The sequence below is a fragment of the Somniosus microcephalus genome, chromosome 10 (genome assembly GCF_052327205.1).
Source record: "Somniosus microcephalus isolate GS21.2 chromosome 10, FLI_Smic_1.0, whole genome shotgun sequence".
Classification (NCBI taxonomy): Eukaryota; Metazoa; Chordata; class Chondrichthyes; order Squaliformes; family Somniosidae; genus Somniosus; species Somniosus microcephalus.
The window spans coordinates 194,700,828-194,715,176 of NC_140996.1; the positions used below are offsets into that span (position 1 = coordinate 194,700,828).

The 14,349-nt window shown below is 45.9% G+C and overlaps 1 protein-coding gene across 1 annotated transcript in view; it reads right to left on the minus strand.

The window, feature by feature from the left end:
• Positions 1-919: 919 nt before the first annotated feature.
• trpc4b (transient receptor potential cation channel, subfamily C, member 4b) overlaps positions 920-14,349 on the minus strand; it is a 243,411-nt gene continuing 229,981 nt past the window's right edge. The window contains exon 11 of the mRNA XM_085999399.1: positions 920-2,620. Coding sequence (XP_085855525.1) covers positions 1,868-2,620 — 753 coding nt within the window. The 3' untranslated portion in view covers positions 920-1,867. The remainder of the gene's footprint in view (positions 2,621-14,349) is intronic.

Genomic DNA, 14,349 nt, shown 5'->3' on the forward strand with positions numbered 1-14,349 from the left:
TATCAAATTCAAAACAAGTCTTTATATTGTTTAAGAATATTAATAGAGGCTTAAATTATGAGGACATGTTGCATAAACTTGGCTTGTATACCCTTGAGTATAGGAGACTGAGGGATGATCTGATCAGGGTGTTGAAAATGTTCAAAGGATTTGATAGGGTAGATATGGATAATCTATTTCCTCTAGTGGGGGAGATCAAGAACAAGGGGAGATAATCTTAAAATTAGAGCTAGGCCAATTAGGAGCAAAATCAGGAAGCACTATTTCCACAAAAAGTGTAGCAGAAATTTAGAACTGTCTTCCCTCAAAAATCTGTGGATGCTGGGACAATTGGAGCTTTCAAAACTGAGATAGAAAGATTTTTGTTAGGTAAGGGTACCAAGGGATATGGAGCAAAGGTGTGAAATGGGGTTGAGGTGCAGGGCAACCATGATCTAATTGAATGGCAGAGCAGGCCTGAGGAGCTGACTGGCCTACTCCTGTTCCTAATGGCCCAGTAATTCCTGTCGGGGGCTTGCCGCGCGTGCAAGCCCCCGATGTGCACTTACCCGGCGCGCCGACATCTGAAACCTGGCCCGCAGTGGATTTCCTGTAAGTGGCCCGGTTCTGATCTCGGCGTGCTGTGCTAACCTGACCCAGCGGCGTAGTTAGTGCGATGTGCCGGCTGGGATCAGGTGAGCACTGTTCAGCCAATCAGGGGAGGGGAAACTTCATTCATAAGTTTGATAGTAAAGACTGTCAAACTCATGAAAAGTACGGCACCCCAAAACACTACTTAAACTTTAAATAAAATTTTAAAAAGCATCCCAATAATTAAATTAACTATGAATAACTTTAAAAAACTATTTTAAACAATTAATCAAATTTTTGAAAAAAAAAAATTTAAAAAAAATAGGATCTAAAACTAAACTTACCTTACTGTAGATTCTTTAAAAATAATAAACCTGTGGAAAAAAAAATTCTAAATTGTACTAAAAGACCACTTATCTGTAAAACTAAGTACTTACGTGTGGTTTTTCAATGCGTAAAAACCGGAGCCCTTTACACATGCGCAAATCTGTAAAAATACAGGAAATCCAAGTCGCACGCGCTGCCCAATACCGCGCATGCGTTCAGCCTCTTAACCCCTTGGGTCAGAGGACAGGAAATGCCGGTTTTCAGCGCATGCGCTGTGCATGCTGAAAACCGGCAATTCCTCCTGGCACACGCGTGAGTACCCTGTCCGTACTCACGCGTTGTGACAGGAATTACTGGGCCAATATTCTGATTACAAGTATTGTACTACTGTGGTGTTTTTAAGTAAATGTTTGTGCTTAGTTTTATACTATGACCTTTAGTTAAAATGCTAATGATGTTAATGAAACCTATGCTGCACATTCATAATGTGCTCCTGATTTGGTATCTGGGCCAAAACACATTCAGAAAATTAGGAAAGACTTATACATTTCTAGCACTGTCTCCATCTACATATTTACAAGTGGTGTATATGTGTGACTTCAAAAATAATTGATAAAGCTTTATATTGCATATTTATATGTTAAGCTTAGCAATGAAAACAAGACTGAAAAGATAGCAGAATACAGATAACAGTTAGACTTCTACTAGCAATGGCTGTAATATTTCTTAGGAAATATTAACTGTTCCTCCCTGATTTTTACCCATATAAATTATGGATTGTCAATTACATTTTTCCAGAGTTCTACAGACTCACTCAGGAACTCAGGTTATTTGCAAAGACATATATGAGCACTGATAGAATAATCAATAACTTAAAGAAACAAGCATTGCTAATATGAGGGTTTACCATATCTTCTTAATATAATTCTTTTATTATTATTCTCAAAAGCAATCTGCAAAATAAATACTGTTATAACCTAGTCGTCACATAATCACCCTGTGTCACAGTCCATTGATTCACACTGTCTTCATTCCCTGAATCATTTGCCAGAGTAGCCTCTGTTGTTCCTAATGAGTGAGCAGCGGTGATGCTGTCTGGAGACTCTCTCTGTGAAAATACATGACTCTTTTCTTCTGTTTCTGGCTTCCATGCGTTACTCATATTTAGGTCTTTCATGTCTGAGTCAGTGACCAACATTTGGCCCAAGTCTCGGTTGCCCTCACGGTCAGAGCTTTCTCTGTTTTTCAGTAGGCTTTCTTCTTGGGTAATTTCCTCAGAAACGGTGTAAATCCTACTGCAATTCTGCTCTGCATTGCATGGTTTTGTTCTTTTTCGAAAGAATCCTAAATTTTTGATAGAATCTTTAACAATACTTTTATTGATTTGCTTTTCCTTGGATACGTCGGTCGCTTTTGGCGTGGACCCGTTGCTTAAGGTATTACATGCTGCTGGAGTGTCTGATATTTTAGGCACTGGCTTTGGACAAACTAAAGATGTTAAATCATAAAAGCTTAGCTTGTCCTTCTGTTCATTTGCATGTGTTATTTTCTTTGTTGAAACAGCCATGTGTTCAGTTGCTCGATCTTCAGTCTTAAATGCTTCACTTGGGTCTGATAATCTGGATGCTGTGCTAAAGCTCACGGCCTGTGTACCAGGAAGCTTGTTTCCTTTTAGAAGACCCAAAACTTCATAGCGGAAGCTGGAAATATCCTGTTTCAGTTCCTACAACCACAATAAAAATAATTTATTTTGAAATATTCCGTGATGTCAAAGCACAGCCAATACACAAATATTTTAACAAAATGATAAGGAAATATCCATTTGCCAATAATATTACTACTTCTCTGTTAACATTTAGCTACCAGAATCAGTATTAATCAGGGGAACTTCATTTTGCTCATCCACACTGGGTGGCCAGCACGCAACTTTTGTTTTTTGTGGCTGAGCCACAGGTATTAATGGCCCGGAATTTGCGGTCAGGGTGACAGCAGACTGGCAGCGTTCGCCGTCATTCCGCCTTTGAAACTGACCGCAACTTCGGGATTTGGGCGCATGCGGAAATCCTGAAGTTGTGGTCTGTCATTGACAGCTCCGACACAGGCTGCTGTGCACCGCGCCCCCTCCCTCCCCCCAACCCCGCCCACAGAGCCGGCAATCTGTGTGTAATCACCTAAATCAGGGAAGCTGATGGAAAATATGGCTCTTCCGCAGTAAGTATGCTGTTAAATTCCTCTCTAAAAGTTAGACCCAAAGGGAATAGGGGTATAACTGGGGTTTTGACAGTGTTATTACTGCTAAACAAATGTTAAGGGCCTGGAAAACTAATTTTAATTTTGTGCAGTGTGAAATTTGTCCATTTTAATAAAAATTTAAATTTTTAAGAAACTTAACTGCTACCCCAGTGGCTGCAGCATGGCTAGTGGAAGGCTGCTGACTTTCAGTGGGGGACACTGCAAATGGCCTTGCTGGTCGACCTTAAGGAGCTGATGGTTGGGAGTTTGAAATCAAGTGATGGTGTTTCTTCTTCTTCACTCTCCTGTCCCTCTTCTTGGTCAACCACCGGCTGGGAAGGCTGCATTTCTTGGGTGTGTGTGAAATGAGGAAGGCACAAGGGTGGGTGGAGGACAGGAAAGCAAGAGGTGCATGCGAAAAGGAGGATAACAACATCTTGTATCCTTACAGCCTTACAGCCCTGCCGCTGACCAAGGGCTCAGCCATGCCTCTGCCAAGAATGGCCAGCACCGTCTCCTCCAAGGGAGTGAGGTGAAGCTAAGAATGGGAGGTGTGCCTTGTGTTTGGTACAGATTGTTGGCAGATGAGTGATTGTGGGGGGTGGGTGGGGGGGAGTCATGCATTAAGAAGTGTGTGAGACTGGTGGTGCAGTTGGTAGGAGATGGCTCTTGAAGATGCATTCACTGACCTTGACAACTGGTGTGAGGTCATGAAGCTTCTTTGGGCACTGGAGCCAGGTGGTGGGGGCAACACTGCTGGCAGTGACGGCCTCGGTGATGTGGTCCCACATTGTTCTTGCTGGTGACCTCCTGGCCCCTGTGGGTGGAGGACCTCTCTTGCAGTGTAGACCCCCTGCACAAAGCTGGAGTGCTGCGTGCGAGACCCTGGGTGACCCTTCCCTGGCTTGATGAGCCATTTATATTGCTGCTGATGTACTTTTCCCATTTTCTTTAGGTGCATAAGGCAACTCAGCTTTAAGAGCTGAAGACTCCCATTTGGGAATTCATTTTAATGTTAATTTTTTTTTCAGAAGGCAGTCGATCTGTAAGGGCTAACAACTGCCTATGTGTGCATGATTTTTATTTTTTTCATTTCAGAAGGCTTAAAGTCCCTTTTAGAGACTGACAATGCTTTCTGAAAGGACAGCCTCGCTTTCAGAGCAGGCTGTTCTAGCTGCACTGACACTTCGGACAGGCTCCATTGGGGCCGCCTGCCAGGAACAACGCCACCAGGACGCGTTGCTCGGTGAGTTTAGCGCTGGTCTAATGTTAATTAGTCTCCGCCGTCAAGTTTTCAGTCCTGCCAGCGCCACCATTTTCGGCAGCCATTAACACTCGCCGGCGGTGGCACCGGCAGCTTTTGTGGCCTTCACGAATTTCTAGGCCTTAGAATATTAACAGCTTACTTACTTCGTTGCCTGTGAGAATTCTGCATTTTGATTGGCTGCTCATACAGCTTGTTGACGTTACAGCAGTTCACACAAGGGGATCCGCACTATACTTCGGTAATTTGAATTGAATGTTGGAAAACCCGAAGTTCTCGATACAGGGATCGCGAGATCCTTGTGCGAAGTGTACTTCGGGACAAGCAGCGAATACCTTCGCTTCACTGCTGACCGCGAATTCCGGGTCATTATAAAATTCCACTTTAGCAGTTAACAACAGGGATAGTTAAATATGAAATAATAGTACTAGCAAAGGAACTTCAAAACAATAGAACTAGCAGTCTTCATAAAATCATAGAAGTTTACAGCACAGAAGGAGGCCATTCAGTCCATCGTGTCTGTGCGGCCAAAAAAGAGCTCTCCAGCCTAACCCCACTTTCCAGCTCTTGATTCCTAGCCTTGTAGACCACAGCACTTCAAGTGCATATCCAAGTACTTTTTAAATGCAATGAGGGTTTCTGCTTCTACCACCCTTTCAGGCAGTGAGTTCCAGACGCCTACCACCACCTGGGTGAAAGGATTTCTCCTCAACTCCCCTCTAATCCGTCTACCAATTACTTTAAATCTATGCCCCCTGGTTATTGACCTCTCTGCTAGGAGAAATAGGTCCTTCCTATCCACTCTATCTAGGCCCCTCATAATTTTATGTATCTCAATTAAATCTTCCCTCAGGCTCCTCTGTACCAAAGAAAACAACCCCAGCCTATCCAATCTTTCCTCATAGCTAAAATTCTCCAGTCCTGGCAACATACTCATAAAACTCCTCTGCACCCTCTCTAGTGCAATCACAACTTTCCTGTAATGTGGTGACCAGAACTGTATGCAGTACTCTAGCTATGGCCTAACGAGTGTTTTATACTGGTCTGGCATAACCTCCCTGCTCTTATTATTTTATTAGTTCATGGGACTGGCAATGCCAGCATTTATTGCCCATTCCTAATTGCCATTGAGAAGGTGGTGGTGAGCCGCCTTCTTGAACCGCTGCAGTCCGTGCGGTGAAGGTACTCCCACAGTGCTGTTAGGGAGGGCGTTCCAGGATTTTGACACAGCGACGATGAAGGAACGGTGATATATTTCCAAGTCAGGATGGTGTGTGACTTGGAGGGGAACTTGGAGGTGGTGTTGTTCCCATGTGCCTGCTGCCCTTGTCCTTCTAGGTGGAAGAGGTCGTGGGTTTGGGAGGTGCTGCCGAAGGAGCCTTGGCGAGTTGCTGCAGTGCATCTTGTAGATGGTACACACTGCAGCCATGGCACGCCGGTGGTGGAGGGAGTGAATGTTTAAGATAGTGGATGGGGTCCCAATCAAGCGGGCTGCTTTGTCCTGGATGGTGTCGAGCTTCTTGAGTATTGTGGGAGCTGCACTCATCCAAGCAAGTGGAGAGTATTCCATCACACTCCTTACTTGTGCTTTGTACATGGTGGAAAGGCTTTGCGGAGTCCGGAGGTGAGACACTTGCCGCAGAATACTTAGCCTCTGACCTGCTCTTGTTGCCGCAGTATTTATGTGGCTGGTCCAGTTAAGTTCCTGGTCAATGGTGACCCCCAGGATGTTGATGGTGGGGGTTTCGGCGATGGTAATGCCGTTGAATGTCATGGGGTGGTGGTTAGACTCTCGCTTGTTGAAGATAGTCATTGCCTGGCACTTGTATGGCGTGAATGTTACCTGCCACTTAACAGCCCAAGCCTGAATGTCGTCCAGGTCTTGTTGTATGCGGGCATGGACTGCTTCATTATCTGAGGAGTTGCGAATGGCACTGAACACTGTGCAGTCATCAGTGAACATCCCCATTTTTGACCTTATAATGGAGGGTAGGTCATTGATGAAGCAGCTGATGATGGTTGGGCCTATGACACTGCCCTGAGGAACTCCTGCAGTGATGTCCTGGGGCTGTGATGATTGACCTCCAACCACCACAACCATCTTCCTTTGTACTAGGTATGACTCCAGCCAGTGGAGTGTTTTCCCCCTGATGTCCATTGACTTCAATTTTACTAGGGCTCCTTGATGCCACACTTGGTCAAATGCTGCCTTGATGTCAAGGGCAGTCACTCTCACCTCACCTCTGGAATTCAGCTCCTTTGTACATGTTTGGACCAAGGCTGTAACGAGGTCTGGAGCCGAGTGGCCCTGGCGGAACCCAAACCAGGCATCAGTGAGCAGGTTATTAGTGAATAAGTGCCGTTTGATAGCACTGTCGATGACACCTTCCATCACTTTGCTGATCATTGAGAGTAGACTGATGGGGCGGTTATTGGCCGGATTGGATTTGTCCTGCTTTTTGTGGACAGGACATACCTGGGCAGTTTTCTACATTGTCGGATAGATGCCAGTTTTGTAGCTGTACTTGAACAGCTTGGCTAGAGGCGCGGCTAGTTCTGGAGCACAAGTCTTCAGCACAACAGCCTTGAAGTTGCCAGGGCCCATAGCCTTTGCTGTATCCAGTGCGCTCAGCCGTTTCTTGATATCACGTGGGGTGAATCGAATTGGCTGAAGACTGGCTTCTGTGATGTTGGGGACCTCAGAAGGAGGCTGATATGGATCATCCACTCGGCACTTCTGGCTGAGGATGGTTGCAAATGCTTCAGCCTTGTCTTTTGCACTGATGTGCTGGGCTTCACCAGCATTGAGGATGGGGATATTCATGGAGCCTCCTCCTCCCGTTAGTTGTTTAATTGTCCACCACCATTCACAACTGGATGTAGCAGGTCTGCAGTGCTTTGATCTGATCCGTTGATTGTGGGATTGTTTAGCCCTGTATATAGCATGCTGCTTCTGCTTTTAGCATGCATGTAGTCCTGTGTTGCAGCTTCCCCAGGTTGGCACCTCACTTTTAGGTATGCCTGGTGCTGCTCCTGGCATGCTCTTCTACACTCCTTATTGAACCAGAGTTGATCACCTGGCTTGATGGTAATGGTAGAGTGAGGGATATGCCGGGCCATGAGGTTACAGATTGTGGTGGAATACAATTCTGCTGCTGCTGATGGCCCACAGCACCTCATGGATGCCCAGTTTTGAGCTGCTAGATCTGTTCTGAATCTATCCCATTTAGCACAGTGGTAGTGCCACACAACACGATGGAAGGCGGGACTTCGTCTCCACAATGACTATGTGGTGGTCACTGCTACCAATGCTGTCATGGACAGATGCATTTGCGACAGGTAGATTGGTGAGGACGAGGTTAAGTAAGTTTTTCCCTCATGTTGTCCTTCAGGACTCGGCCAGCTCAGTCAGTAGTGGTGCTACTGAGCCACTCTTGGTGATGGACATTTATGTCCCCCACCTACAGTACATTCTGTGCCCTTGCTACTCTCAGTGCTTCTTCCAAGTGGTGTTCAACATGGAGGAGTACTGATTCATCAGCTGAGGGAGGGCGGTAGGTGGTAATCAGCAGGAGGTTTCCTTGCCCATGCCTGACCTGAAGCCAAGAGATTCATGGGGTCCGGAGTCAATGTGAGGGACTCCCAGGGCCACTCCTTCCTGACTGTATACCACTGTGGCCCCACCCCTGGTGGGTCTATCCTGCCGGTGGAACAGGATATACCCAGGGATGGTGATGGAGGAGTTTGAGACATTGGCTAAAAGGTATGATTCTGTGAGTATGACTATGTCATGCTGTTGCTTGACTAGTCTGTGGGACAGCTCTCCCAATTTTGGCACAAGTCCCCAGATGTTGGTGAGGAGGACTTTGCAGGGTCGACTGGGCTGGGTGTGCCGTTGTCATGTCTGTAGCTGGTGCCGAGGTCGATGCTGGGTGGTCCGTCCAGTTTTATTCTTATTATTGTGTTTCGTAGCGGTTTTTTACAACCGAGTGACTTGCTAGGCCATTTCAGAGGGCAGTTAAGAGTCAACCACATTGCTGTGAGTCTGGAGTCACATATAGGCCAGACCAGGTAAGGACGGCAGATTTCCTTCCCTAAAGGACATTAGTGAACCAGATGGGTTTTTACGACAATCCGATACAGGTAGACTATCCTTTATCCGAAAACCTCGGGACCAGCCGTGTTTCGGTTTTCGGAAAATTTCGGATTTCAGAAGGTATTTTATAAGACTGGGAAATTTGTCGGGGGTGGGGGTCGGCGGGGGGGTCGGGGGTGGGGGTCGGCGGGGGTTCGGGGTCGTGCGCACGACTTACGCTGAACGAAAAAGCTTTCGGTTTTCAGAGGATTTCAGTTTTCGGAAGTGCGGATAAAGGATACACTATCCCTTATCCGAAAGGGTGGGGGTCGGGGGGGGGAGAAAAGAATATCGGACAGGCCGCTGCAGCTATCGGACGGGCCACTGTATTGTTGGGTTCACTCTCCCGGTATACCTCCTTCACACTGCCCGGCTCGGCCTGCAATCTCCTACCCAGGAGGGAACTCAGTGACCCTCTGCCCTGCTCAGCGTAAGTCGTCCGCCACTCTGGTCATGTCGTGCGCACGACTTCCTCTTCACGATCAACCACACGGCCAATCTTTGTATCATCTGCAAACTTCTTAATTATGCAACCTACATTGAAGTCTAAATTATTGATATATAGTCTTGTAACTGCAATTAAAGAAAACTCATGTATACCAACAAAAATATTAGCTGAAAAATCTGGCTGAATTGTCAGAACATTCCAATGCCTTTTTAAGTCAAAGCCATGGACTGTGAAATATCTGTTTCTAGGATAGGGGAGCATGGTGGCATAGTGGTTAGCACTGTTGCCTCACAGCGCCAGAGACCCGGGTTCGAATCCGGCCTCGGGCGACTGTCTGTGTGGAGTTTGCACATTCTCCCCGTGTTTGCGTGGGTTTTCTCCGGGTGCTCCGGTTTCCTCCCACAGTCCAAAGATGTGCGGGTTAGGTTGATTGGCTATGATAAATTGACCCTTAGTGTTAGGGGGATTAAATACGTGGGGTTACAGGGATAGGGTGGGATATGTGTTGGTGTAGGGGTTACGGGGATCGGGTGGGATATGTGTCGGTGCAGGCTCGATGGGCCGAAATGGCCTCTATCTGCACTGTGGGATTTCTGTGATAATATTTTGTATGGGAGATCTCTGATGCCGGAGTTCATATATAATATGAGGAGGAAATTTCCTCTATGCCAGACCAGTAAACATGTTCATAAAGAATGGGATTACAGTTTCTTTACACCTAATATATTGAACCATAGGCCGGAAATTTAATAGCGCTGAGGGGGCGGGTTTGGAGGTGGGTCTGCTGTCAAAATAGCAAAGATTGACAGTGGGTAGGAAACCCGCTGTCAACCCACCTCCACGCGAGTCTCCCAGGTGTCGAGTCTGTCAGCGGAGAACTGACCCGACACCAAGCGGCGGGGGATACAATTCAGCTACTTAAATGGCTTGTTAAGAGCCAATTTAAGACTATTTTGAGGCTTACTTCTAATTTTATCTTCTCCCCCACGGGTTACCCACTGTTCGGGGAATACGCCAGCTCAACCTGCCGTGTTTTGAGTCTGCTCTGATGTTTGTGAAAAGCTGACAGCTGCAGAAGTGGTGTCAAAGAGGCCATGTTGCAGATGTTGAGTTTCAGAGCACAGAAAATGTTGGTTACTGAGGCCGGTGTCAGGAGCGGAGGGAGCGGCAGCACAGTGAATATTTAAACTCAGTTTCGTGGGCTTTATTATAGAGGCTGGTGTCAGGAGCAGAGAGAGCGGTGGTACAGTGAGTATTTAAACTCAGTTTCGCGGGCTTTTTTTTACAGAGGCCGGTGTCGGAAGTGGAGGTACAGTGAGTAGTAGGTGCAGGCAGGTAGTGCAGGGGTCCCCTGTGGCTATCCCCTATCAAACAGATATACCACTTCGGATATTGTTGAGGGAGATGGCTTATCGGGGGAAGGCAGCAGCAGCCAACTTCCTGGCATCGTGGGTGGTTCTGCTACACAGGACGGGAGGATAAAAAGCGGGAGAGCTATAGTGATAGGGGATTCTATTGTAAGGGGAATAGATAGGCGTTTCTGCGGCCGCAAACAAGACTCCAGGATGGTATGTTGCCTCCCTGGTGCAAGGGTCAAGGATGCCTCGGGGCAGCTGCAGGGCATTCTGGAGGGGGAGGGTGAACAGCCAGTTGTCGTGGTGCATATAGGTATGAACGATATAGGTAAAAACCGGGATGAGGTCCTAAAAGCTGAATATAGGGAGTTAGGGGGTAAATTAAAAAATAGGACCTCAAAGGTAGTAATCTCAGGATTGCTACCAGTGCCACATGCTAGTCAGAGTAGAAATAGAAGGATATTTCAGATGAATATGTGGCTAGAGGAATGGTGCAAGGGGGAGGGATTCAAATTCCTGGGACATTGGAACCGGTTCTGGGGGAGGTGGGACCAGTACAAACTGGACGGTTTGCACCTGGGTGGGACAGGGACCAATGTCCTAGGGGGAGTGCTTGCTGGTGCTCTGGGGGAGGGTTTAAACTAAAATGGCAGGGGGTTGGGAACCTGTGCAGGGAGCAGAGGAAAGGGAAGCAAGGGTAGAAACAAAAGACAGGAAGGAGAAAAGCAAAAGTGGAAGGCAGAGAAATCAAGGGTGTAAATCAAACAGGGCTACAGTAAATAATAATTCTAAAAGGACTAAGAGTGTTAAAAAAACAAGTCTGAAAGCATTGTGTCTTAATGCGAGGAGCATTCGTAATAAGGTGGATGAATAAGCTCTGCAAATGGATGTTAATGGATATGATATGATTGGGATTACGGAGACATGGCTCCAGGGTGACCAAGGCTGGGAATTCAACATCCAGGGGTATTCAATATTCAGGAACGACAGGCAAAAAGGAAAAGGAGGTGGGTAGCATTGCTGGTTAAAGAGGAGATTAACACAATAGTAAGGAAGGATATTCGCTCTGATGATGTGGAATCTGTATGAGTAGAGCTGAGAAATACCAAGGGGCAGAAAACATTAGTGGGAGTTGTATACAGACCCCCAAACAGTAATGCTGAGGTAGGGGATGGCATTAAACGGGAGATTAGAGATGCGTACTATAAGGGCACAGCAGTTATCATGGGTGACTTTAATCTACATATAGATTGGGCTAACCAAATTAGTAACAATACTGTGGAGGAGGAATTCCTGAAGTGTATACGGGATGGTTTCCTGGACCAATATGTTGAGGAACCAACTAGAGATCAGGCCATCTTAGATTGGGTATTATGTAATGAGAAAGGATTAATTAGCAATCTTGTTGTGCAAGGCCCCTTGGGGAGGAGCAATCATAATATGATAGAGTCCTTCATTAAGATGGAGAGTGAAGTATTTGACTCAGAGACTAGGGTCCTGAATTTAAATAAAGGAAACTATGATGGTATGAGGCGCGAGTTGGCTAGGATGGATTGGGGAGCGTTACTCAAAAGGGTTGATGGTGGATAGGCAATGGCAAACATTTAAAGATCACATGGATGAACTACAGAATTTGTTCATCCCTGTTTGGCATAAAAATAAAACAAAAAAATGACTCAACCATGGCTAACAAGGGAAATTAGGGCTAGCAAAAGATCCAAGGAGAGGACATATACATTGGTCAGAAAAAGCAGCAAACCTGAGGATTGTGAGCAGTTTAGGATTCAGCAAAGGAGGACAAAGGGATTTATTAAGAGGGGGAAAATAGAATATGAGAGCAAGCTTGCAGGGGACATAAAAACTGACTGTAAAAGCTTTTATAGATATGTGAAGGGAAAAAGATTGGTGAAGTCAAGCGTAGGTCCCTTGCAGTCAGAATCAGGGGAATTTATAATGGGGAACAAAGAAATGTCAGCCCAAATAAATATATTCTTTGGTTCTGTCTTCACAAAGGAGGACACAAATAACCTCCCAGACATGTCGGGGAACATAGGGTCTAATGAGAGGGAGGAATTGAATGAAATCAGTATTTGTAGGGAAATGGTGTTAGGGAAATTGACGGGATTGAAGGCCAATAAATCCCCAGGGCCTGATAATCTACATCCTAGGGTACTTAAGGAAGTGGCCCTGGAAATAGTAGATGCATTGCTGGTCATCTTCCAAAATTCTACAGACTCTGAAACAGTTCCCATGGATTGGAGGGTAGCTAATTTAACCCCACTATATAAAAAAGGTGGTGGAGAGAAAATGGGGAATTATAGATCGGTAAGCCGAACATCGATAGTGGGGAAAATGCTAGAGTCCATTATAAAAGATGTAATAGCAGAGCACTTGGAAAACAGTGACAGGATCGAACAAAGTCAACATGGATTTACAAAAGGTAAACATGCTTGACTAATCTACTGGAATTTTTTGAGGATGTAACTGGTAGAATAGATAAGGAAGAACCAGTGGATGTGGTGTATTTGAACTTTCAGAAGGCTTTCCATAAGGTCCCGCATAATAGATTAGCATGCAAAGTTAAAGCACATGGGATTGGGGTTAAGGTACTGACTTGTATAGAGAACTGGTTGGCAGACAGGAAGCAAAGAGTTGGAATAAACGGGTCTTTTTCCGAATGGCAGGCAGTGACTAGTGGGGTACTGCAGGGATTGGTGCTTGGACCCCAGCTATTCACAATATATATTAATGATCTAGACGAGGGAACTAGATGTAATATCTCCAAGTTTACAGACGACACAAAGCTCGGTGGGCGTGTGTGCTGTGAGGAGGATGCTGAGAAACTGCAGTATGATTGGGACAGGTTGGGTGATTGGGCAGATGCATGGCAGATGCAATATAATGTGGATAAATGCGAGGTTAAATCAGGAAGGCAGATTATTATCTGAACGGCAATAGATTGGGAAAAGGGGAAGTGCAACGAGGACTGGGTGTCCTTGTGCACCAGTCGCTGAAGGTAAGCATGCAGGTGCAGCAGGCGTTTAAGAAGGCAAATGGTATGTTGGCCTTCATAGCGAGAGGATTCGAGTACAGGAGCAAGTTTTGTTGCAGTTGTACAGGGCCTTGGTGAGACCACACCTTGAGTATTGTGTGCAGTTTTGGTCGCCTTATCTGAGGAAAGATGTTCTTGCCATTGAGGGAGTGCAGCAAAGATTCACCAGACTGATACCTGGGATGGCAGGAATGACGTATGAAGAGAGATTGGGTTGATTAGGCTTATATTTGCTAGAGTTTAGAAGAATGAGAGGGGATCTCATTGAAACTTATAAAATTCTAACAGGACTAGACAGACTAGATGCAGGAAGGATGTTCTTGATGGCAGGGGAGTCCAGAACCAGAGGTCACAGTCTAAGGATAAGGGGTAAGCCATTTAGGACAGAGATGAGGAGGAATTTCTTCACCCAGAGAGTGGCGAACCTGTGGAATTCTCTACTACAGAAGGCACTTGAGGCCAATTCGTTAAATATATTCAACAAGGAGTTAGATATATTTCTTAAGGCTAAAGGGATCAAGCGATATGGGGAGAAAGCAGGGACAGGGTACTGAATTTGGATGATCAGCCATGATCTCATTAAATGGCGGAACAGGCTCAAGGGTTCGAATGGCCTATTCCTGCTCCTATTCTTACGTTTCTATGTTATTACATATAGAGATTTCTTTAGCTTACATGTTTTTACATCCAACTGTATGTCCAGTGCCACCTCATTGGGAGAACCTCTCTCACCATTGACAGATCGCTTCTGTCATCTCACCTGCAGATGCCATCTATTGCAACAACATCAGAGCCAATGAAACAATCAGACCTTGGAACTCTGAATCCTTCCACGATCAAACCCAACCAACCAACCTCATCACCAACCTTCTCCGCCATCACTTGATGCTGCACTGGACACAGGGCATCAGCCCCTGACAACATTGCTGCCCAGGAGGCCAGTGATAGCATCACTATGGCCAGATT